Source organism: Sander lucioperca, chromosome 14 (genome assembly GCF_008315115.2).
Source record: "Sander lucioperca isolate FBNREF2018 chromosome 14, SLUC_FBN_1.2, whole genome shotgun sequence".
In the NCBI taxonomy this organism is placed as follows: Eukaryota; Metazoa; Chordata; class Actinopteri; order Perciformes; family Percidae; genus Sander; species Sander lucioperca.
This window is the reverse complement of record NC_050186.1, coordinates 28668489-28694191: the sequence shown is the minus strand read 5'-3', so window position 1 is coordinate 28694191 and position 25703 is coordinate 28668489. Positions and strand designations below refer to the sequence as shown.

The window sequence follows — 25703 nt, the reverse complement described above, 5'->3', positions numbered from 1 at the left end:
ATCAGAAAAATCTGCAATGCTCTTCTTGCATTTCGACTGCATTTTACAAACAGGGATGTTTCGGGTATGTGTCAATAAAAGGAGACGTGTGTTTGCAAGTGAAGACAGCGGTTGTGGGACAGAAAACAGTGGCAAAGTGGCGCTGATACCTTTATGGATTTTCTTTCTTTGTAATCCTTTTTTCCTATAATTTGTTTCATCAGTTTAATGTTTAATGTCTTACTTGCACTGTTGGGCTGTATTCTGTATCTTCATTATTGCCAGACAGAGAAACCTTCTTGACCACCTTTTGGTTTCTTACCACTGATTGCTTTGTCTAGTCTTTGGGTTCATGACCAGATATAATATTAGATACATGTGCATATATATGTGTGGCCTCATAGAACTGCTACAGGACTCTTACCTTCAGACAGATACTGAAATGTTCAGTGGTTCCTGTTTTGGTCAAGAATCATGGTTTTTCCAAACTCAGCTGACAAAGTAGAAACTTCAGTGTTGGATTAGAGGTGAGGAGAGAGATGGGATTGATTTTCACCCTCCAAGCTTGACACCTTAAGGAGCTTGGCACTGACTTCCACACACACTCACATACACACAAGCTCACTGGGCCCAGCCTGTACCAAGCTGTGCCTGCAGCGTTGGACCTTGGTGGGCATCAAACCTGCACTAAGCAGAGCTGCTCTTCCATCCTGCTGCCCCTGAGCTCTGATTGGCTGCCTCAGGGGCCATCCACCCAGTTACAGAGCCTGTACTCTCACTGATAGACTGTGAAACGTGATATTGGGCCTGTACACAGTGGTCATCTCACCTGTGTGGACTCACCGCACACACGCACACACACACACACACACACACACACACACACACACACACACACACACACACACACACACACTCACACACCAGAAAACCCCAAACCCATGTCATCAGATGAAAACAACTTATTGATCCTTTGGGTAGAGCTCCACCCTTTTAAAACCTTTCACTAACCCATCTGACTTTTTGATCGTTTATGATACATTTTTTAACAGAATAAACCAAACTTCTCAACATCATTAGTGTTTAATGTTGTCTTAGCATTAAGTAGTCACACTAGAACGTTGCCTATATAAAACACAATATAAAATTAGAAAAAAACATTTAAATCAGAAAGCAAAGAATACATTAACAAGACTAAGACTCAATACATAACTCATACATTTTTCATTAAAAAATTAAGAGAACATTATTGTATTGTTATCCTAAGCCTTTTGCTGTTTACAGTGAGGTTTGCTCGAATCCAGCTCGACTGCACAAACTTGTTCATGAGTAGGTGTGAGTTTGGGAAATTTGCTCATTTTCATATAAGGCTACATGTTCTGCTCCATTTATGGACAACTTTGATTCACAATAATGTCACCCAAGAGCAAAAAGAACTTAAGAGTTCAAAGCTTGAAGCCCGGACATAAGTGAATTAATTCGCATTATATTGTTACAGTGGTCATAAAAGAGTCGTACAGTGGCTGAAATGTACAAGGTAACGTTTGGACATGACATTAGATGCCAGAAAGTCATGCTTGAGCAAAGCTGTCTGGGACTAAAATGTGAGTTGGGCAAGGCGATGTGACAGCCTTTGAGATGGACGAGAGAATATATTCATGAGACGTGATGCTACACTGTCAGGTTGTTCTCCGGGACAGTGACCTGCATAAAGGCCTTGACTGTCACCATTTTCCTTGTAATGTATAAGATATTGCCAATTGGCAGCCATGATGCACATCACACGAATATGTTAAACAGAATATACATTTTAAATTTTATAAGGCTGTGCTTGTGTTGTTGTAGTCCATCTAAAAACTCTCTGACTACACAGAGCAACCTGCTCCTTTAACTGACCCCACAGAGTAGCTGAACCCTTTAAAATGTGTTATTACTTAATAAAAAGCTTGAGCAGACAATTACAGATTGTCTGCGGACATTTGAGGACATGTTTTATTCTTTCTCCACTGTTCCTTTCTCATGTGTTATTATGCTGCTTTTTTTCCTGCCTCTTCCTCTGTTGTATCCTTCTCTTCTTTTTACTCTGTTCTTTTTCCAGGTCTCATTCAGTCAGATGTTTTTCTCCCTCCTTCCACTCTCCATCTCCCCCTTCTCCTCTCTCTGTTATAAAATTGAAAGATGGATCGTTGTTGGCGTACTGCGCTATGTGTGTGTGTGTGTGTGTGTGATGAATGAGAGCTGTCCACCCAGAGAGAGGGAAGGTACAGTAGTCTATACAGCGGAGTATAGATTGATGTTTTCATATGGCGAAGGGGGAAATGTAGGGAAGATTGAGGGGGAGATTGAGCTTAAGGAAGGAAGGAAGGACAGAAGGACAGATGAAGACAGAGGAAAGGGAGAATGTGATTGTACATGTGTACATGTGAACTGTACATCTGTGTATCATCTCTGGACAATAATGCTCGCAGTAAATGTCAAAATACCTTGATTGCCCTCTGAGGCCTATTCACCGTGAACGGTGGCATTTTAAAACATTCATGAGAGCAGATTGGAAATTGAGTTTTATTTTATACCGTAGAAAATAGAACAGGGACAAGCAGGTGATGGAAACTAAACCTTGTTTGAGGTTTGCCGAGCGCTCTTTTAATGACACTATCTCATTGCACCACCAACTGATTATCTTGCTCTACTCCTAATATTAGTGCAACAGTAGTGCAGGGGAACACACATTCATTTGCATTTTGTTTTGGATTGATTGTCAGGAAATTCATCTAAAATTTGTTCTAAATTTGGATCGAAACTTGGCTACAGTCATTTTGGGGCACTCAAACGACATTGCTAAGGTTGGGTACCGTTCACATTTTTTCCAGTACCGGTACCTGAAATTCAGTTCCTGTGCCCAAGGGTACCTTTTTTTGGTACTTTCCCTCTGTAATAACAAAATATGTATTTCAGTTGTAAAAATAATTCTGAAGCTATTTATCCTATTTACTTAGAACATTTTGTTATTTATTTAGAAGATTTTACATTCCACACAAAATAAAACTCCTCCCTCTCCCCTGCCATACCCGTAGCGCCGAGATCGAAAAGTAGCTGACGGTCAGCCACTGTGGTACATGGGCATAAGCTAATCCTCTGGCAGCACATGCTGCTCACTACACCGACCTGTGCCGGTCGTCAGAGTGGCATGCCGCTTGTGTTCACACTGTTTAACCGTAGTTGGAAGTGTTAACGTTGATTTAACATGAATCAGTCCTCGGTAGTACCGACGTAATTCGGTAGGTACCCAAAAAAGTACAGAGTTCGGTAACATTACCCAACCCTAGCCATTGCTGGCTGAGATGTTTATGAACATATATTCTTAAAATAACCAAGTACCTCAAATTAACCAATTAGCCATATAAGCTAAGCAGTGGTTAATGTTTGTCATCATAGCAGTAAAAAGTGCAAATATATGTATTTTTTTCAGATTTCTCATTTTATCGATGTTGGTTAGCAAATATTTGTTGTGATGTTTTACTTGTTTTGGGTTTTATATTGAAGTTTTTGTCCATAGTAGGGATCAGCAAATTTTTAGGGTTAGTATTTCGTTAGCAACATTTCAGGCTTTTAGGTAGTTAGCTAAATCTTGGAAATCAAATATTTTGCAAAATTATTAATGATTAGCAAATAATTAAACCTAGTAATGGGAAAAGTAGCTTAATCTTGGACTGACCATAGATTAATAGGATATTTTTTATAATGATTAATAACTTCTTGAACATTTCAGTATAGCTGCATTTTGGACTTAACTTTGGCTAGCAAAACTTGAGGGTTAAGTGCCTCATCACACCCGAAATTGGCACAGTGAAAGTAATTTGCCTCCCAAAATAGGTGAAGGTGTTTGAAGCTAGATGTACAGTAGAGACTTGCAGTGCTAGTTGGCGAACTGCTGCAGCTGGTGATCTAACTGCTAACATCGTAGTTAGCTAGGATTATGCTAATGGTAGACAGTACAATAGTCAGCCAAAGCTAGCAAATTTGCTAGCTGCCAGTTAGTAGTGGAGTTTTACACAGGTATGCTTTATGTCTGCAGTGGTTGTTGACCAAATACTACTTTTATAGTTTTTAACCTACAGATATTCACGATAGACACAGCATCTCTCATTCTCACTCAAACTGGCTCTTATTCTTTCTCTATCTTTTTTTTTAATTTTTTTATTCTTTCTCTCTCCCTTTCCCTGCACTGAGTCCGATCCGGCTCTCATCAACCAACCAAGTCCCCAACATTGATTTACGACTCAGCCTGGTAAACTTTAGACATCACCAATCTGTCATTATTTTACACTCCCTACTCCCTCCCTCCCTCCTTTATTCCTCCCTACTTCCTTCCTTCCTTCCTTCTTTCCTCCACCTCTTCCTCCTCCTGCTGTAATCACCCTCTCTGTGTTAATGTGACATGTTTACTGCTCTAACTAACAGCTCATTATAGCCAGCTGATGCTTTGTCAATAGCTATTGGTTAATTCGGGTCTGAGCCTGCCTTTAAACAAAGATGTCCACTTTGAGAAATGGACCACAGTCCTTTACGTCTCTCACTTCCGGCTCACTGACTAGAGGGGAGGGGTTGTAAATTTGAATTTCGATCTGGACAATTACAGCACTGATTGTTAACGGCCATCTTTAACAGTCCAGGACAAAAAAAATTAATAGAGGCTTTTATGTGCAAATGTGGGTGTCAGGTTCATTATACACACACACACACACACACACACACACACACAGCATTGAACTTTGACCTCATAACCTCTGAGGCCTGTTCTGTGATGGGGGGTCCGCTGGTTGACTGTGTGAAGAGCACATACACACACATTAACAATGTCAGGGGTTTAAATTTGACTGACGACCTCTTGCCCCATGACCCACAAATTATAATGCCATCCCATCCTCCCACACAGTCACCTACACAGTTTATTTATTGATTATCAGTTTATTTGAAACTAATGTTAAATTGATTTCCTATCACTAGAAGCACGGCAAAGTTTGCAAATGGCATTTATCATATTCTATACTATACAGATGTTGCACGTTGCACATTCATTATTTAGACCATTCTTTTTTTATATACCAGTATATTATATTTTAAGAAAGATCCTGGCAACATATTTGTTTTCATTTTTCAAAGAAGAAGGCTGGTGTTCTCTATTTTTCTTATTTTCAGCACATTTAAAAAAAAAGAAGAAGACCAAAACAACACAGTTTCAGTATTTTCTAACTTCTTCGCCTGAGGCTCTCAGCCTGAAGGCCATTGGTTCCTACTGAGATGTGAGTCTTTGTTTTTTAATATTTCCTCATTCACAGTAGTTACCTTTATATGTAGCGATAAATTAAAACAGAAAATACAAAAATGAAAGCTGGAACAACACCAATGTAAATAAGGTAGGCGTGGACAGAATTTTTTCCCGGGGACCAAACATGCATCCTGTCAATATAGTGTTAGACAAAATTGCTACAGCAAAAAGGTCATATTGAAAGCAACTACAAAGAACTTTTATTTTTTGTTAATTTTTGCGGCCCCTGTGGACAAAAGTGGTAGTGTTTCCATGGGCACCACCGACCCGTGTCATAAAGACCCTGATCTGACTACTGCGTGCATTTGTTTTTGAAGCGAATAAAAGAAATATGCAACTTGCTATAAATACTTTTCTGTTTTGAACCAGCTGTTTGGAGGATGGTAATGTATCTATTTGTGGATATGTAAAATGAATAACTGTATTATGATAATGGTGAAACAAAGTAAACTTTGTTTGGTACCGTTCATACAGCTACATGAACACATTTGGTAGATAAGATATGGATTTTTTTGTCCCCATGGGGAAATTTTGCTTGGGCAATAGTGATACACACAGCAGCAATCGACTTAAAGGAACACGCCGACTTATTGGGACTTTAGCTTATTCACCGTAACCCCCAGAGTTAGATAAGTCCATACATACCCTTCTTATCTCTGTGCGTGTTGTAACTCTGTCAGATGGTTCCACCGGTAGCTTAGCCTAGCACGGATCCTGAAGGGAATCGGTTCCAACTAGCCTACTGCTCCGAATAAGTGACAAAATAATGCCAACATGTTCCTATTTACATGTTGTGATTTGTATAGTCACAGTGTGTACAAATAACAACGTCACATGAGACACAGCCATCTTATAACCGTATATAAACTGGGAACTGGGCGGAGTGATATGATTGCAGCACCTGAGAAGCCCCGAGCAGAGTAGAAATGCTTCGCCTTTCTGAGAATATAGTTCCCAGTTTGTATACGGTTAAAAGATGGCTGTGTCTCATGTGATCTTGTTATTTGTACACGCTGTGACTATACAAACCACAACATGTAAATAGGAACATGTTGGTGTTATTTTGTCACTTATTGGGAGCAGTAGGCTAGTTGGAACTTGTTACCTCCAGGATCTGTGCTAGGCTAAGCTACCGGTGGGGCTGTCGGACAGAGTTACAACACGCACGGAGATGAGAAGGGTATGTGTGGACTTATCCAACTCTGGGGGTTACGGTGAATAAGCTAAAGTCCCAATAAGGAATAAGTTCCTTTAAAGCTTGCTCAGTAATAGTAATTTTGTCAATAAAGCTAAAGTTATCAACATGCCCTAGTAATGTTATGGCTTCATAATAATCAGCAAGATATACTGTAGCTTGGTAGCAAGGCTAACATAATGTGTTACATTATAAGCCAGTTAACTAGCTTTTTAGCCACCAACGTGAATTCATAAGTTGAAAAACCACGTCTTGCAATGTATTTCATACATTAAATACACATATTACATACTGCCTAGGGAAAAGAGGGACAATTGAGAATCGGTTTTAAATCCTTTCAAATCCTGCAATTCTCTCCTTAAATGACCGACTAAGGTTGACTCATGTTTTTGCCCTTGCTTTATCATTGTCTCTTTTAGCTTTCTTTTGTTCTTTGGTCAATTCTTTTCTTTTTCTGTTTATTGATTCTGCCCCAGTATAAGCCGTAACCACAAAATATTACGTCAAAAATAAAATTCTCTAAAGAAAAACCTCCTACTGCTTCCTTTTAACTAGCTAATGGTGATGTTTGCACATGTAGGTCATGGATTGTAGCGGTATCAGTATTTAAATGAGATTGCTTCATAACCAGTTAAAACTCCTTGTAGTTAAAAATAATAATAATAATAATAAGAACTTTATTTGTATAGCACCTTTAAAAACAATAGTTTACAAAGTGCTTTGACAGAAAAAACAAAAGCACATTCAAACTCATAGTTTAATAGATTTCTTCATAATTTGTACTAATACCGGTAACTAACTGGGGGTCAAAATTCATTCAACCCTACATCACTGCAGATATTTTTAGTCCAGTGTTTGTATGTATATTGATGTGTGTAAAGGTCCGGACACACAGAGCCGATAATCGGCCGTTGGACAGTCTGGCGAGGTCAGTGTCTCGAGTCTGTTCGGTGTGTTCCGTGCCGTCGCCCGTCCGAGGGGCCGTCGCCCTTCATTTTGGCCGATTTCACATGTATAATCGGTGGGGCGGGCAATGCCGGCAGTCGGACTCAAATGACCCATCTGATTGGTAGAGTGCTAACCCGGAAATGGGATGCGGAATGAGCGTGACTAGAGTCTCTCAAAATCTGACGAAAAACTTTTAAACTGACCTTTGTTGATCTGAAATAAAGACAGATTCAGCAACTGCATGGCCTATTTCTCGCTTAAAATGTTTTCAGAAACACGTTTCGGTGAACTGTTTTAGTACAATATGAGATCGTATTCTGAACAAACCGCCATGACAGTCTGTCTTTGAATTTCCGGAGAAACAAGACCCACGTGACACGTTCGTCCAATCAGCTGCCAGTTTTCATTTTTGGGCGACAATACAGATTAGCGCCGCCTGCTGTTATGGAGACGTATTACGTCTCGTCTCTTCGGTGTGTTCTGAGGCATTTTTTTGACCAACTCGGGGAGACTGATCAGTCCAACTGCCTTTTCTGCCGACGGTTGGCCGTCTGGTTGGTGTCTAAGCAGCTTAACAAAAACTTGATTGATTTAAGCGCTTACTGGTGTTTGCTCACTATGTTGATCGCCAGCTAAGGGTCAGAGTTCACCAACCTATCACTGATTCAGTCACAACACGCTAACAACACACCCATCCTGCATGTTTGACTCTTTGTGTCTTTGCAAATAGCTACAACATAGGTGTTAACAATGTTAATGCAGAGATGTCCATCTATGTCACCCATGACAACGTAGCACAATGATGCTAACACAGTTAGCGCTCTATTTGTCGTTGCCGGTATATAACAGTCGTACCGAGCAATGCTAACATGGTTAGCCTCTAGCTATATCTTTCATAGTCCCATCCATATGCTGTGTCTGTGTAGATATAAACCAATAAGGAAGGGGGGTTTGCCATTTAAGGCGGGTTGATGATTAAATGCCAGGAGATCCAGATGATGACATTAGCTCTGTGTGTCTGGAGACTGGAGGACCTTAAGAGCCACCACAGGATTATAAATACTTATAGTAAATTATCTGTTTTATATATTATATGTTTCTTCATATTAGGACTGTTTAGCATTTCAATTTCAAGTAAAAATACAACTGAAACTGAAGCAGTAGAAGAAGAAAAGAGCCTTTCTGATAATAGTGTAGAGTCTGAGAAAAACTGTGCTACAACAATACAACGCAGTTGCAGTCCAGAATATTCTGCATGTACATCACTGACTTTGAATACATAAATAGAAGACCAGTTCATGTATGATAGCTGAATTTATATGCATGTGATTTTCTGTTAACATTTCCAAAAGTTTTACAAAACCTTGATTTTCTTCTGACTGACTTTTTGAAGCACTTTGTGAAGAAACTGCTAAAAGCTCTGGACCGCGTGTGTGTGTGTGTGTGTGTGTGTGTGGGGGGGGGGAGGATTTGCAGGAGCCTTAATGGTCAGTCTGTCCCCACAGAGACTGGCTCAAATGTCAGGTCAGCTATGAAGTGACCTCCATATGTGCGCTGTCTTTATCCTCTGTGTGTGTGTGTGTGTGTGTGTGTGTGTGTGTGTGAGTGTGTGTGTGTGTGTGTGTGTGTGTGTGTGTGCGCGTGCGTGCCAAAGTTGATTTTTTTTTTACCAGAACCTCATTTGAAATATTAGGATCTGTTTTTTTGTTTGTTTATAAGAAGTTATGAGTTCGTCATAGAAATTGCATGCTGCAGTGAGCAGGGCTGCGACTTGCTGATAAGGCTTTTAACCATAATCTGTTAAAATGCTTCAAAGTTTCGAGAATGCAATATAGGCTAACCCTCTGGTGCATTTACATTTATGTTAGTGTTCAATGTGCACTGTCCAATATAATTAAACACATAACTGCAGATTTAATGTCCTATTTCAGAAAAGATCATGAAAATGGAAAATAAGAGGCATGATGGTGGCTCAAATTTGAATTTATCCTTCTTTATCACATTTTAATTCTCTTTTGGTCCTAATATAATTCACTCCTGCAACATAAGGAGAGAAAGAAATTGTGAAATGAAATGATTAAGTCACATAAAATGTGCTGTAGCATTATTGGAGATTCAACCTCCAACAGTGCTACAGCGTACAGAGTAACATCAAGCTCCCAACTCTATTTGACTTTACACTGATTCTACCGTTTCTACCGTTTGAAGGTAAGGCGCTGACCTTCCTGCTGCTGCAGCCCCCCAGCCCCAAGCTGCCTCCCCACAGCACCATCCGCCGCACTGCCATCGATCTGATTGGCAGAGGCTTCACCGTGTGGGAGCCGTATATGGATGTGTCAGCGGTGCTCATGGGGCTGCTGGAGCTCTGTGCTGACGCCGAGAAGCAGCTGGCCAAGTGAGTCCACGGCCGCACACACACAAACTCAAATGCTATTCATAAATTACTAAACATTATCTATTTTAAATTCTGAAATAGATAAGCACTGTACATAAATATATAAAGTAAGAGGACCTGAGGAAATGTATGTTAGAAATCAGAATTTTGTAGGTGGAAGTAAACGAACAGTGGCATCTCTGTACATTACCCAATATTTTGTAATGTGTGTAGAAAGTTTTCCTTTTTAACTTCCAAGAAATACTGTATATCCAATAAATCCTGCAGGGTGTGCTATAGGTTGAAATATAGTCATCAAATGCCACTTAAACAATAAGAAAGAGCTTGAGAAATGACTTGAGACTCGACTTTAGACTGGCTTTGACTGGCCAGCTTTAAGACTCAATTGACTTGGGACATGTCTTGAACCTGCTTTAACAAGATTTGCATCTTGACTTGGACTTGTCTTAACTGACTTGGACTTTGAGGGGTAAATATTAAAATGGTCGGTCTTTTTAATGGCCAGCATGCAAAAGGAACGAAAAGATGTGACTCTGACTTAAAATACTTAAAAACAGCTCTGAATACATCATGTGCATAAAAACAAAGCTTACATATATATTCAAGTGATACAAAAATATGTAAATACAAAGTGAACAAAAAGACACTGTGTATTACAGCGGTTCTGTATTCTCAGTTTCTGTTCAGGAACTGATTGGTTTATTTATTGTTAGTGTTTGTCTGTTCGACTGCTCAGTCTTCCCTCTCAGATTCCAGAGTACAGACAACAGCCTGCCTATAGATACAAATATAAGCACACACACACACACACACACACACACACACACAGAAACACATTATACAGCCGACACACTGAGATATGGAAGCCAGGCTGTAATCTGATTGCAGGACATTATGATGATGTAACGATGTCTGCGTTGCTCAGACATGTTAGTCCTCTGTCTGTGTGCATGTGTGTTTGTTTATGTTCATGTGGTATCATTAAACCAGACAAACAAGTGGTCAGATTGTTAAATAATGTCCTGCTCCTTAGAGTGCCAACCCTTTAGATTTGTGTCCTTTCCTAAACTAAAGATAGAAAGATATGTTTATGTGCTGACAGAGAACCCAGGCACAAGCCAGTCGGCAGCCTAGACCTGTGTCGACACAACTGTAATCATAGCCTACCTATCGCCCATATTCCAATTTGTTCTGTGGGATGTCTGTGTAGGGGCAGACTTTAGGTTGATTTATCTGATCATATATGACTTATATCAGTCACTGTAACTGTGACTGCCAGTTTGACTTATTGAGATGACCCAGTCAGAAGTTGGTGTTAGACCACAGATGTTGACAGCAGCAGTCTGCTTTGCCTCCTGGACCATCAACATCACATCCAGCAGAGAGTATGTCAAAGGTTATGGCTGCCTTCAAACAGTCCTAGTGAGGTTGTGGTTAAGCTAATACAGCATTTTGTATGAGGTCAGAGGTCACAGAGAAAGTAATTCAGTGGCATCTTCTCATGTTTGGTACAAAGCAGTGTGTGTGTGTGTGTGTGTGTGTGTGTGTTGTGTCTTCCTCTCTGCTAAAATCTAACTGGCCAACATAAGTTGATCCTATTAAGGCTGAAACTCGAGCTGGGTCAGTCTGGTTAAATGAGTATAAATATGTCTGCTGCCACTGTGTGCGTGTAGAAGAGTAAACAACACAATCCAATATAAGTGGAACAGAAAGTGAGGAGAATTTGAACGGACTCAGACTTAAAGATTCTCACAAAATAGTAAACATAAGGAACAGTCTGGACACATTGGAGTTGTGAGTTGCATACAGTAAGTTCTGTTAAAAACAATTGGTGGTGGATTTGTTTGACCATTCATCATCCATCTGTGTAATTCCACCTGAAATACTACACAATTACTACAACTAACAATAATAATGGCAATAATGTTAAAATAAATGTTTAGTTTAGGAATAGTGATGAGTACTGGTTACATTAAATCAACAATTGATAATGTTGATAAACTGATTGGGGTGGCTTTATTGTTTATTTTTAAAGGAATTACTTATAAAAGTTATGTCAGTTGATTATAATGATCACGCATGAGTCAGAGATGACTCACACCACAAAAGCATACAACGTCAATGGAAAGATGCGAGTGAACTTTGATTCAGGATTCAAAATGTCGATAAAACACGTACTTAAAAACATACTTCATGTCTATTTGATATATGTGATTGGTTTAAAGAAATGCAAACAACCGAGAGCGGTTTTCTATCCTATCTCAGAATGTATGTGTGGTGTAGCCATACCTTACTCCACAGCGCTGTGGATTGGGCAATGCGAGACTAAGCACCCAGTGAATTAGTCAGTAATCCAGTTATTCAATTGGTCAGTCAACTATCTGATGTGTCAGTATTCCAGCCAGCCAGTAAACCATCCAGTCAGTAAATAACTGAGAAAACTCATCATCCACTAAACCTTTTATCAAACTGGCCAGTAAAAGTCAGTCAGTGAATAAGTAATCTCTATAAACTGATGTCTGCATAGGAATGCAGAATATGTAGGCAACGGGACAAGATTTTGGTATCGAAAGCGTTCTGGTTTCCATTTTTAGTCGAAGTAATATTGACTATTGACCAATCACATTTGAGCGGGCTTTGTTTACATGCAAGTATGACCGATAGTCGATCCAAGATCAGTCAATTAGTGTCCCAGTCAGTAAGTCCATTCTTAAACCAGCCAGTGAATAAGTAACTAAACCAGTCAGTCAGGAAACCATCCAATTACCCAACTAAGCAAACTAGTTCAATCTGCTAGTCCATAAGTGTCCCACTCAATAAATCCATTCTTAATCCAGCGAGTAAGGCCCGGTTACATGCTTCTTGCACTGGGCTCTACAAACGCATGCACCTGCAAACCTCTGCAATAACATGAATGTGGTTGTCACACAAACCCATCGCATCCCTCTTAAAATTAAAAAATGTGGCCATGCTGACTGTGCATTATTCCTTGTTGATGATTGGCTCGTTTGTCTTCGGTACCCTAGCTCCGTTTGGGATAACCGATTGTTCCCAAAGAAAAACTTAGGGCCACGGCTGTGTGAAGCTCTTTATTAATGGTGGGGAACCAGACGTACATGAATTTCAGTGTAAACTGACAATAAAGTTGTATCGTATCGTAGAACCGAAAAATACTGTTACACTGATAACACTTCCAATAAAGCATAAATCTCCCTTTATGTTGCCTGTCCAAGCAAGTTTTTAAGTGTGGATTCTCCTTTGCGTCATTGTGGTGTGCCAAGCATTACTGCCCACTTAGGCATTATTGGATGTAATTCGGTATCTGACAGTAGGTGACAACAAACTGGTGAGAACCGCAGTTGCAGTGGATGTTTTCTTCCCCAATGACCACAAGAGACAACAATAAGCCCATTCCACACTTGAAAACAAACTGCGATAAGTGACACAAAGGTGATTTAAAGGTGAGTTATTCAATCAAAAAAGCCAATGTGTTTATAATACAAGAAGAACAACAAAGCAAGTACAAAACACACATACTGTACAATGGCACAACGCATTCTCATAAACAGGTTTGTATGATATCTTACGAAACTGTGAGCCGGGAACCGGTCATTGTGAGGTGACGGCTGTTACAGTTAAATTTAGCTGACAAAAGGTGACTTGAGCCGTGTACTGGTCATCGTGAGGTGACGGCCGTGACATCGTGAATGCCAACATGCTGTTTTTTTTTTTTACTTTAACAGTGACCTTACCGTGTGCTGCATTCAGGTTTCTCCACAGCGCTCACTGCGGTCTTGGAGAGCAATGGCAATTCCCGCAAGTACGACCGTTACTGGGAATAATTGTTGCGGACAGTGTGCATGCAGCCGTAGAGCAGATGGCGAGTGGGTTGCCACAGGCACCATACTGAGTCATTGAACCATTGAGGGTCAAGTCAGCCATTGAACCAGTCAGTAAAAAAACCCATCCAGTTACTCTGTCAGAAACTCTGAGAAAACCAGTTAGTCAATAATATCCCAGTTAGAGCAACACAGTAACGTAGATTAAAACCTGTGTTAGGGGTCTCTCCACATGGGTCAACACACTTCAGCTGGCCTTCCATTATGACGCAGGTCGGATCCTGCCTGGCTTTGGCGAAGTGGCATGTTTGTCCAGAATGGATATCTATTCAATTATACCAATTATAAAATTCTTCTATGCAAAATCTCAAGTCACCAAAGTCTCAAATGTATTAAAAGACGAACACTCTGGCGGCCCTACTCCTCTACACAAGAGTTTGTGTGCTTATTTTTATGATTTATCTTTTATTAATTTCACTTAATTTTCACCTTGCTATTATTTTATATTTCTTTTTAAAAATGACATTCTTGTTGTATGGCTTTGTATATCTTAAAATTGTTTCCATTATTATCAACCTGTTTTTGTTACTAGTATTTGTATTCTCATCTCTTTAGGATTTTCTTATTGTATTGTTTTTTCGCTCGTTGTGTGTCCTGTTTTTAATACCTGTGCTATTGATTTGTTTCTTTTGTACAGTACTTGAGTGCACCGACCGCTTCACTAAACCTCTTATACTTCCCATGCATGCATCCCGCGGTAATGAAAAAACAACAACACTGTATCGCACTGTATGCTATTTACGTACTGCGTAGTAGCCCACTGACCCTGATGTTGTGACTTGAGGAAAAGAGCATGTGAGACAAATTTAAACATGAGGTGCCAAATGATCTGCATTTTGTTGTAGTTAAGTTGTAGTTACAGGGTTTTTTATGCATTTCTATAGCACCCCTGACAAAGCCAGACAGCACCCCGGTTGAAAAAAGCTAGTATAAATGAGCACACCAGCCAGTAAACCAAATATGAAACCAGTCAGTAAGCATGTCGGTTACTAAACCATCCAGTCAGTAAACAGTCAGTCATTCATATACACAGTCTAGGTTTCTTGCAGCAGTGACTCTCAACATGTGATCGAGGTTATTCAGTCCTCCCTCACACACACAAATCAATTCTTCCAATCCTCACTGTGTGTATGTGTGTGACTCAGTATTGACTGGATAATGTCAGCGTGATACTGGCTGTGAATGCAGTCATGTTGCCAGATTCACACACTGAACATTGTGTGTGTGTGTGTGTGTGTGTGTGTGTGTGTGTGTGTGTGTGTGTGTGTGTGTGTGTGTGTGTGTGTGTGTGTGTGTGTGTGTGTGTGTGTATGCGTGCGTGCGTGCGTGCGTGTTTCTTGTCAGCTCCACATACTGTAAATTCAGTAGTTGAACAATTTCAATCTGATTTCATAATCCAGTTTACGGCTCGACGCCCACTGCTGCTATTATTAGTATTATTATTAGTCATAGTTCTATTATCTTTACTGCTACTATAATTGCAGCGTTTTGTCATTTCATTCAATTATACCTACTGCTATAATTATTATGAGTCATATTTCTATAATTATTATAGGTATTATCCTCTCTCTCGCTCGCTCTCTCTCTCCCTCCCTCCCTCCTCCCAGCCAATCGAGGCAGATGGCTGCCCACCTAGGAGCCAAGTTCTGCTCAAGGTTTCTGCCTGTTAAAAGGAAGTTTTATCATCGCCCCCCACACTAAGCAATCACAATTGCTCTTTGGGGGAATTGTTGGGTCTTTGTAAATCATAGTGTGGTCTAGACCTACTCTATACACTCTATGTAGAGTGTCCTGAGATAACTTCTGTCTTGATTTGACACTATAAATAAAATTGAATTTAAAGGATTATTAGGAACACCCTACTAATACCGTGTTTGACTCCCTTTCACCTTCAGAACTGCCTTAATTCTTCGTGGCATTGATTCAACAAGGTGCTGGTAGCATTCTATAGAAATGTTGGCCCATATTGATAGGATAGCATTTTGCAGTTGATGGAGATTTGTGGGATGCATATCTAGGGCACAAAGCTCCCATTCCACCACATCCCAAAGATGTTCTATTGGGTTGAAATCTGCTGACTGTGGGGGCCATTTTAGTACAGTGAACTCATTGTCATGTTCAAGAAACCAGTTTGAAATGATTCGAGCTTTGTGACATGGTACATTATCCTGCTGGAAGTAGCCATCAGAGGATGGGTACATGGTGGTCATAAAAGGATGGACATGGTCAGAAACAATGCTCAGGTAGGTTGTGGCATTTAAACGATGCCCAATTGGTACTAAGGGGCCTAAAATGTGCCAAGAAAACATTCCCCACACCATTACACCACCACTACCAGCCTGCACAGTGGTAACAAGGCATGACAGATCCATGTTCTCATTCTGTTTACGCCAAATTCTGACTCTACCATCTGAATGTCTCAACAGAAATCGAGACTCATCAGACCAGGCAACATTTTTACAGTCTTCAACTGTCCAATTTTAGTGAGCTCGTGCAAATTGTAGCCTCATTTTCCTATTTTTAGTGGAGATGAGTGGTACCTGGTGGGGTCTTCTGCTGGTGTAGCCCATCCGCCTCAAAGGTTGTTCGTGTTGTGGCTTCACAAATGCTTTGCTGCATACCTCGGTTGTAACGAGTGGTTATTTGAGTCAAAGTTGATCTTCTATCAGCTGGAATCAGTCGGCCCATTCTCCTCTGACCTCTAGCATCAACAAGGCATTTTCGCCCCCCAGGACTGCCGCATACTAGATGTTTTTCCTTTTTCAGACCATTCTTTGTAAACCCTAGAAATGGTTGTGCGTGAAAATCCCAGTAACTGAGCAGATTGTGTAATACTCAGACCAGCCCGTCTGGCACCAACAACCATGACACGCTCAAAGTTGCTTAGATCACCTTTCTTTCCCATTCTGACATTCAGTTTGGAGTTCAGGAGATTTTCTTGACCTGGACGACACCCCTATATGCATTGAAGCAGCTGCCGTTTGATTAGTTGATTAGATAATTGCATTAATGAGAAATCTTACAGGTATTCCTAATAATCCTTTAGGTGAGTGTAGTTTGATGCAGTTTTAGTTTTTATTTAGTTTGAATTTTACTTTTTGTTTGTGTGTCACATATATATATATATATATATATATATATCTATCATTTCTGTTCAGTAGAAGACCATCTTTTGCTATAACCTCACAAATAAAATTGACACATTTCCGATATTGTCACCAAAAATTTAACATATAAACTTTGTAAAGATGACCAGGCTGTTGTAATAAATTGCAGTAGATTGCACGTGTACCTAAAGCCTGCAGCTCATTCTCGTTATGCACATAACAACAACAACAATACATAGGATATCTTACGAAATTACGGCTGATCACGTGATGCTGCGACCTGTCATGTGACAGGTTTAACCACAAAAAGGTCTCTGTGATGCAGGTTCAAGTCACCGGGCACCAAAACGACTAGTTAAAATTATAAAAATTTTGTAATTTGTAGTTTGGGTTAAAACACCGATCCCCTTAAGTTGTGCTTCTGGGACTCGAACGTCCGTTTAACTCCGCTCCTCTGTTTGAATGTCCTGTGTTTTGGTAACAACCCATCCACCCCGACGACCTCCCTACGTGAATTTTCACCGTCTTAAACTAGGTGCTCCGGTCAAAAGTAAAACAGCCACTAGCGGTCGCTGCCTTACAGCGGCAGTCAATGTGGGGCATACAGTAATAAATGTGGAATATAAACAAATTACATTGCATGTACAACATACACATTACATTACATGTACAAATGGCCTAATTAGTGGCCACATATAGTTTTAGCTTCTAATTTAGTTTTTTTATTAATGACAATGACAGTGTGTGTGTGTGTGTTACGACTGTAATAATAACCCCGATTATTTTATTACATGTTCTAAACGTTGGTTATTAACCTCAGTGATTCTCAGTACAATTAGCTCCTTGCACTCCTGCTGCCTTACATCAACATTGTGACTGTTTCCAATTACAGCCACCCCTCTAAATGAAATTAAACATTTCAATATTGCTGATATATTGCCAATATATTACCAGCATTAATTACAGGTGCTGTAGCTTGTGATCTGTAATCAGAGGAGATGAATTGTTCAGCTCGGTCGTCCCTCCACCAATCAGTCCCTCTCTCTCCCTTTCCTCTTTCTTTCTCTCTCTCTCTCTCTCCCCAGAGTCATTTCTTAACAAGGTGGCCTTGCTCGCCTCTCCTCTCTTTCCCTCTGTCTCTTACACACACACACACACACACACACACACACACACACACACACACACACACACACTCACTCACTCACTCACTCACTCACTCACTCACTCACTCACTCACACTCTCTCTCTCTCTCTCTCAGAGGGGTGTGTGGCCAGCTGTTAGGGTGTGTGTGTCTAATTCCTGTTGCATTGTGGGAGTCCATTATGCCGTCGTCTGGTGAATGGCTCCCATTGACTTGGCCTTGACATTATAAGCTGCCTGCTAATCTCTTCACTCCATTTATTAGTAAGGCTCGATCTCTCTGCCACTTCTCTCAGTTAATCTCGTTTTCTTCCGCTCTTTATAAAATTGTCTATTCAAATGTCTCTCTCCCTTTTTAGATCATTATACAAATCTCTCTATAAAGGAAACTGCTCATGATATTCTATATTTCTCTTATTGTCAACAGATCCCATGAAAAGACCAAAACCAACAATGAATGTATCTACTAACAAGTAGTGTTTGTGTATCAAAATCTGATATATCTTCTTCCTCTGTGCCATAGAGCTAAATTATTGTTGCAATGGGTGACATATTCCTTCATTACTATGACACTGTACATGTCACACTGTGACTCAACACTGTGACTCAATCCCACATACACCGTCCTGCTGCCCCAAATATTCACGAGAGCACCAAATGTGGATTAATCCACAGCTGAAAATTGTCCCCCAAAATGCAGTGTTTACCAGAGGTGTTGATTTGACTTTGGACTTTGACTTTAACACCAGTGATTCGTGACTTCACTAGGACTTTAGCCGTTTGAGTTGGAATGACTTAATATCCTCCCTCAACCAAATATTATCAATTATGTTTGATAAAAGCAGCAAATGCAGCAAAGCAATCCATCGGCAGCCAATGAGGTTGCACGAGAAAGAGCGACGTGCATTTGGTAGTTCAGACAAGCAGACAGACAACAGATGATACTTCATTATATCCCATCCAGATGTTAAGACTGGTGCTCAACAAAAAACAGCTCAAAAGTTACAGATAACATACTGAGGCACACCTGAGCAGTTTTATTTATTTGAAAGTAATGAACGCACTTTTAAAAGTCTTCAGTATTTTTGTAAATGTACTGTTGCTGTGTACTATTTTAAACGGGATAACCTTTCTTGAAAACAAAGTGTAGGACTTTGACTTGACTGGGAACTTCGTAGACTAGACTTGAGACTAACTTGTGACTTGCAGAATAACTACTTTATCCTACCTCTGCTTTAAAAAATAAAAATAAAACTCTATTTTGTGAACATTTTCTAAAAAACCTAACCTACACCTCTGTCCCCCTCTCTTGTTCCGTCTCTCCTAACTTAAATCTTTGCTTTCCATGTTGATTTGTCATGAAAAAAATATGTTCTCTCTCTCTCTCTCCACAGTGTTACCATGGGTCTGCCCCTCAACCCGCCGGCAGATTCCGCTCGTTCATCCCGCCATGCCCTCTCTCTCATCGCTACTGCTCGACCACCGGCTTTCATCACCACCATTGCAAGAGAGGTGAGACTAATCGGTTCAAACAACTTCACAAACATAAAAAACAACAGCTTCAAATAATCATCAGGTACCATATACTTGTTTTACATATCATGTGTTGCTGTAACCTAACCCTGTTTTTGTACAAAGTTGCCTCTTTTGGTTTTGCCCAGTGTTTTCATGCTGACTGTGGTGGAGGGATAGTAACAAAAAGAGGGAATTTTATACTAAAAATAATAAAACTTTGGAAGATAACCACTTGATTTGTCTAACCCATACTGCTGAAGCCACAAGCCACAAATTAATTTAACTTTGGAATGTCATTTTGCTACTCTTGTTCATAAAATGGATTGTTGATTTTACACCCAGCTTGGAAGCAGATTAAAGGGAGAGTTTCAGATTTTCAGATTTTTTATGTGGGGTTGTGTTGTACTGGGGTTGCATGAGGTACTTATCCATAGTCAGTATATTACCTACAGTAGATGGAGGCTGGCACGCCCCCAGTTTGGAGAAACGTGCAGGAGTACCGGCTTGGAAGCAACAATGTACTGCTGTGGACAGGGGCACATAGCAAAAACGTATTTTAGCCACCTAAAATAAGGTGATATATTTACAATTTTATTTTTACCACTTTACCTTGCTGTCAGACAGCTCTTTTTGATGGAAAACTGAATCTGATTCAAAGCCACCAGACTCCTTTGACAAAAACAGTAATTTTACCTCACAAAACACGGGAGCTGCTGGTTTACCACAGCGTCGATCGGTTAGTTTGCTAGTGTTATTGTGTGATTTTGGTGAATTTCGAAAATAACCCTTTAAAACACCAAAAGGAGTCTGGTGGCTTTGAAGAGGATATAACAGCTTCAGTTCCCCGTCGGAAAGGGCTGTCTGGTGGCATGATAAAGCGGTGAAAATATTACCAATATAGCCTACACTTTAACTGATATTGCTTTTTTCAGGTGGCTAAAATACATTTTGCTGTGTGGCCCCGTCCACAGCACCACATTGTCATCAGTGTTGGTCAAGTTACTTCCAAAATGTAATACATTATAGATTACTAGTTACTGTCATTCGAGAGTAATATTACAATATTAATGTCTCTGAATTGTAACGCTTTACACTACTTTTGCGTTCCTTTGAGTTACTTTCACCAAAATAACCGCAGAAGTATGACTTTGCTTGTGAATTACACCACGGGACTTAAAGTCTCATCTTTATCCACTTTAATAGCCTACATCATCATTTATATGTAATATTTTGAATTATTAATTTGAATCTACAAAGTAGGCTAACTAAAGCTATAAAAATAAATAGTGAAGTAAAACAGAGGCCGTTACTTGACTCTGAATTGTAGTGGAGTAGAACTATAAAGTAGCAGAAAATAAAAATACTCAATAGTATAGTAAGGCTACTTTCCACTGCTGATAAAATGTAATGCTAGTAGTGTAACAAGCCTAAACATTAATTCCCGACATGTTTATATCTGACACGACTGTCCGCTGACGTACCGTTACCTGTTAAGAGATAGATGTCCATAGCCTACCATCTCTGGTTCTGGCTCTGACCAGGGGAACAGAGACAGGCCAGCACCTCGCTTCAACGCAGCACAATAACTCCATCTCGCAAATATATCCGTCTCTGCAGTCATATCAACCATCGAATTCCAGCAACAGGAAATAACACTCACAGACATTTTTTTCTCTGCCGAAATGTGTTGCGATGTTGGTGAATTCTTAAAAAACAAAACACCACGGGTTAAAATACGTTGTAACTCAACGTTACTGAGATTGTAACGGGTATAACATTAACGAAATTGTATGAGTAATCCGTTACATTGCTGCATTACAGCAAAAAGGAATACTTTACTGTAATTACGTTACTTTTGTAACGTGTTACTCCCAACTCTGATTCATAGTCTCGAGATAACTCTTGTTATGATTTGATACTATAAATAAAATTGAATTGTATTGAATAGTAGGGATGCAACAAGCGATTATTGTCATTGTCACTTAACCTGTCAATTACTTTCTTGATTAATCGATTAGTTGTTTGGTCTATAAAATGTCAGAAAATAGTGAGAAATGTTGATTAATTTTTCCCAAAGCCCAAGATGACGTCCTCAAATGTCTAATTGATAACAAATGTATATGTCTGTTTTCCAGGTTCATCGGTACAACGCAGCTCAGGCTAACTCTCAGTCGCAGCAGAACGTTCACACTACCACTCTGGCCAGAGCCAAGACTGAGATACTGCGAGTGATTGACATCCTGATAGAGAAAATGCCTGCCGACGTTGTGGATCTGCTGGTCGAGGTAAACTTTATTACATATGACATGTTATACTACTAATTATGAAGATGGCATTCTCCACAATCCCAGTAAAAACAATCCACTTGCATATTTGGCTTTTATGGCGCTTTTCCATTACATGGTACCAGCTCGACTCGCCTTGACTCTACTCGCCTTTTTTGGTTTTCCATTACGAAAAAAAGTACCTGGTACCTGCTAACAGGTACTTTTTTTAGTACCTCCTCAGTCGAGGTTCCAAGCGAGCTGAGGCGAGCCGAAAAGGTGACGTGAAAGCACAAACCCGCTATTTTTAAACAGTTTAGCCAGCTGTGTTTTTTTGCTGCCTCCAGCTTAATTTGAAACAAAATGTGTCTTCTGGCAACATACACCTTCGACGTTCTGTGTGTGTGTCGCGTTAGGTCACAGTAGTTTACTGCGGCGCCGCTTGTTTACAGTTCTGCGGAGGCTCCGGCAGAGCTTTCGCCGTAGCCTAACTACACACAAGTATAAACATCAGGCCACTTTTACATAGGCTACAGCGAAAGCTCTATGTGGAGCCTCCACAGAACTGTAAAACAAGCTCAAGTGGCCTGATGTTTATACTTGTGCGCTGGTGTGTGCATTGATACGGCATAACGACCAGCCACGCTGAGGCGGTACTAAAATCTGCAATGGAAAACGGACGCACAGTGTGTCGAGGCGAGTCGAGCAGGTACCATGTAATGGAAAAACGCCATTAGAAACATCTACCAACATCTGTGAAAAATGTTGAATTCATTTTCCATAGCTACAATACAAAATTTCAAAAAACAACATTATGGGAAGTAGGGCTGGGCGATATGGAGAAAATCAGATATCACGATATCCTTGACCAAATACCTCGATATCGATATTGCGGCGATATTCTAGGGTTGACAATTGGTGCTTTAACAAAATATCTTCACACTTAGATTTTAGATAAATAATCATTAGTCATGTGGATATAATGTCTAAGTGGGAAAAATCGCAAATAATACAACAGCTAGAACAGTCTGGTAAGTTCAGAAAAGTACATCACTTTACTGTAATGCAGCCTTGAAAAACAGTAAAAGACAACACTTATGCCATATTACGATATTACGATATCCAAAATCTAAGACGATATCTAGTCTCATATCCCGATATCGATATATCATCGATATATCGCCCAGCCCTAATGGGAAGTATCATCACCTCCTTCTATTCCTCCTCTCTCTCCTCCTCGTCTCCTTCTCTCCTCCCCTCCCCTCTTCACCTCCTCTTCTTCAGGTGATGGATATCATCATGTACTGTATTGAAGGGTCTCTGGTGAAGAAGAAAGGACTGCAGGAGTGTTTCCCTGCTATTTGCAAGTAAGTGTGTGTCTATGGGCCAACAAGCCTCAGGGGCTAGAGCTTAGATCGGCCCAAAAAATCAAGCCCGAACCTGCCCGAGCACGTTGCGTCCGAGACCGGCCCGGCCCGACACATTAACTGTAATTATGAGCCCGAGCCCGATTTAAACCCGACATTTTTTTAATACGTGGGCCGTTATAACTGACGTTCTCAACTACAATTCAGAGTTGTTTGAACTGCAGAAATCTGTTTAGAATAATACAACAAGGACGAAGCCTGTAAACTGCGCTGTTTGTTTAGAATGGAACGGATCGCAAATGGATCCGAATGAAGAAACGTAAAAAAAAAAAAGAAACAGTGATGAACAACATATTGTTGTCACTGCCCACGACTTGTTTAAACTGCTTCCATACCTCTGACTTTCCTCCACACTTGTTCAAAGTTAATTCTCCTGTTTTGCTTTTTTTCTTTACATCTTCAAGCTCCATGTTGCACTTAAGATACACAATACAGCACACAGCAGGCCCGGTGTGATGCGTGCGAGAGGAGGAGACTCCGCGCATGAAGTGCTGCATTTTGTAACTGCAGCCTAATTTTTGTACACATTTGTTACTTTTATATAGCCTATATATATTTATAATATTTCTGATTATGGCATAGCTATCTCCCCACCCAAATAGGATAATAAGGTAATGGATAAAAAAAAAAAAAAAATTGCTTGATCAAGGGTCCGGCCCGGCCCGGCCCGAGGATGTGGCGGAAAATAATCGGGCTCGGGCTTGGGCCGAGAATCTAAACTCTACCAGTGGCGGGCCTAGAAAGGGGCCCAATCCATTGGGCTAGAGTGCTTTCAATCTGACAATTGTGATGCCATTGGATCAGAGTACTGTTACTTGGCTCCCTGTTCTGCCAATGTTTTCAGCTCTTGTCACATGACCAACTAATGTTTCCATGATGCCTATCCAAAATTCTGGTACCATTGAACCAGCACTGGAATTGTTTTTTTTAAAAAGTGCCAGACTGAGCCTATAGAAAATATGTATTGTATACAATAATACAATTTGTTTAAAAAGAAAACAAGTTAAATTAATAATGATTATTTTGATTTATTTAGCAGAATTACATTGTGTTGTTCTATCCTATATATCCTACCCCCCTTTTCTTGGCCTGACACTGTTACTAGATGTCAGCTGACGACAGAAGAGTTGAGTTTCAAAACAAAAATGAGAGAGTAGGAAAAATCTGGTGATTTAATCTCCAATGACTCCATTCCCAGTAGCATTACCATGCCTTACCTTTCTGCTAAGCAAACAACTTGAACTGCTTATGTGTGGAAAAGCAATGGAATATAGTCATTGGTGCTGCCTGCTTTCATGTTGTGCAGGTCCAATAAGTTTAAGAAAAACAAAGGGTAACACTTTACTTGAAGGTATCTGCATAAGAGTGACATGACACTGTCATGACACATGAACCCTAACTCTAACCCTAACCCTAACTTGTCATGACAAAAACCGAATGACATTTACTAAAAGAAGCGTTATGTCATAAACGTTTATGACTTGTTTATAATGTTTATGACACGTCCATGACAGTGTCATGTCACTCTTATGTAGATACCTTCAAGTAGTGTAACCAAATAAAGTGACATTTTCAAGAAACTAGACATGCCAATCTTTGACTGAACCTGGTCCCAAGCTAAGCCTTTGCCCAAGCCAGAGCCACAAGGGACGCGCTTCTGCTTGGGTACCCCTTACTGGCTGTCAGAAAGAGACATCAGCAAAAGGCAGACCCCTTTCTTAAATATTCTCACTAAAGTGATCACTGTTTACATGGTGAGCACCAGCAGCAACTGGTTACAGGGGAGTAGCAGACAAAAAGCCAGCCTTGTGCTAAGGAATCACTGACAGGACTATGTGGGAAGCGGCATGTGGTTTTTTTATAAACTGTTTATTTTCACATTTTTCTTCTTACCATAAACATAGAAAAACAAAAGAGCAGGAGGGAAAAAAAAAAAAAAAAAAAAAGCACAGCAAATAAATAAATAGTTCTTACAGGTCTACTACGTCTACATTTAGTTAGTTAACAGTGTACATTTTGTACTTCATGTATACACAGGCATCGCATATACATATATATACATATACATACATACACATACACACATATATATATATATATATATATATATATATATATATACATATACATATACACATATATACACATACATACACACATATATGTATACACATACACACATACATACATTCTCAGGTTTTATACAGACCGTAGACCATATTTAAATACATTATTTGGGGGGGTTTCTTCTTTTCAATCCATATTAATGCATGTTATTGCTTGCCATTCATGGCCAAAACAATCTTTGAGGGGAGACCAGTCATTTACAAACGTATCCAGAGTTCCATCCAGTACATTATGCCTTCTTTCATATGGTAGCAGTGACAAAAGTTTTTCGCGCCAAAGAGTTAAAGTAGGAGAGTGTTCTTTAATCCAAACATGAAGAATGGAAAGGCGAGCAGCATATAGCATTATGGACATTATTTTTGTTACCGGCACAC

The 25703-nt window shown here is 40.0% G+C and overlaps 1 protein-coding gene across 4 annotated transcripts in view; it reads left to right on the top strand.

Annotated features, from left to right (window-relative positions):
- The window catches only part of LOC116034708 (WD repeat-containing protein 7), a 169372-nt gene that overhangs the window by 123697 nt on the left and 19972 nt on the right, over positions 1-25703 (top strand). For all 4 annotated transcript variants that reach the window (XR_004101187.2, XM_031277389.2, XM_031277390.2 and 1 more), the window contains 4 exons: positions 9660-9846; positions 19391-19508; positions 21647-21796; positions 23060-23142. Coding sequence is in view for 3 of the 4 variants with exons in the window: in XM_031277389.2 (XP_031133249.1) it covers positions 9660-9846; positions 19391-19508; positions 21647-21796; positions 23060-23142 (538 nt within the window). In the remaining variant the exon portion in view is untranslated. The remainder of the gene's footprint in view (positions 1-9659; positions 9847-19390; positions 19509-21646; positions 21797-23059; positions 23143-25703) is intronic.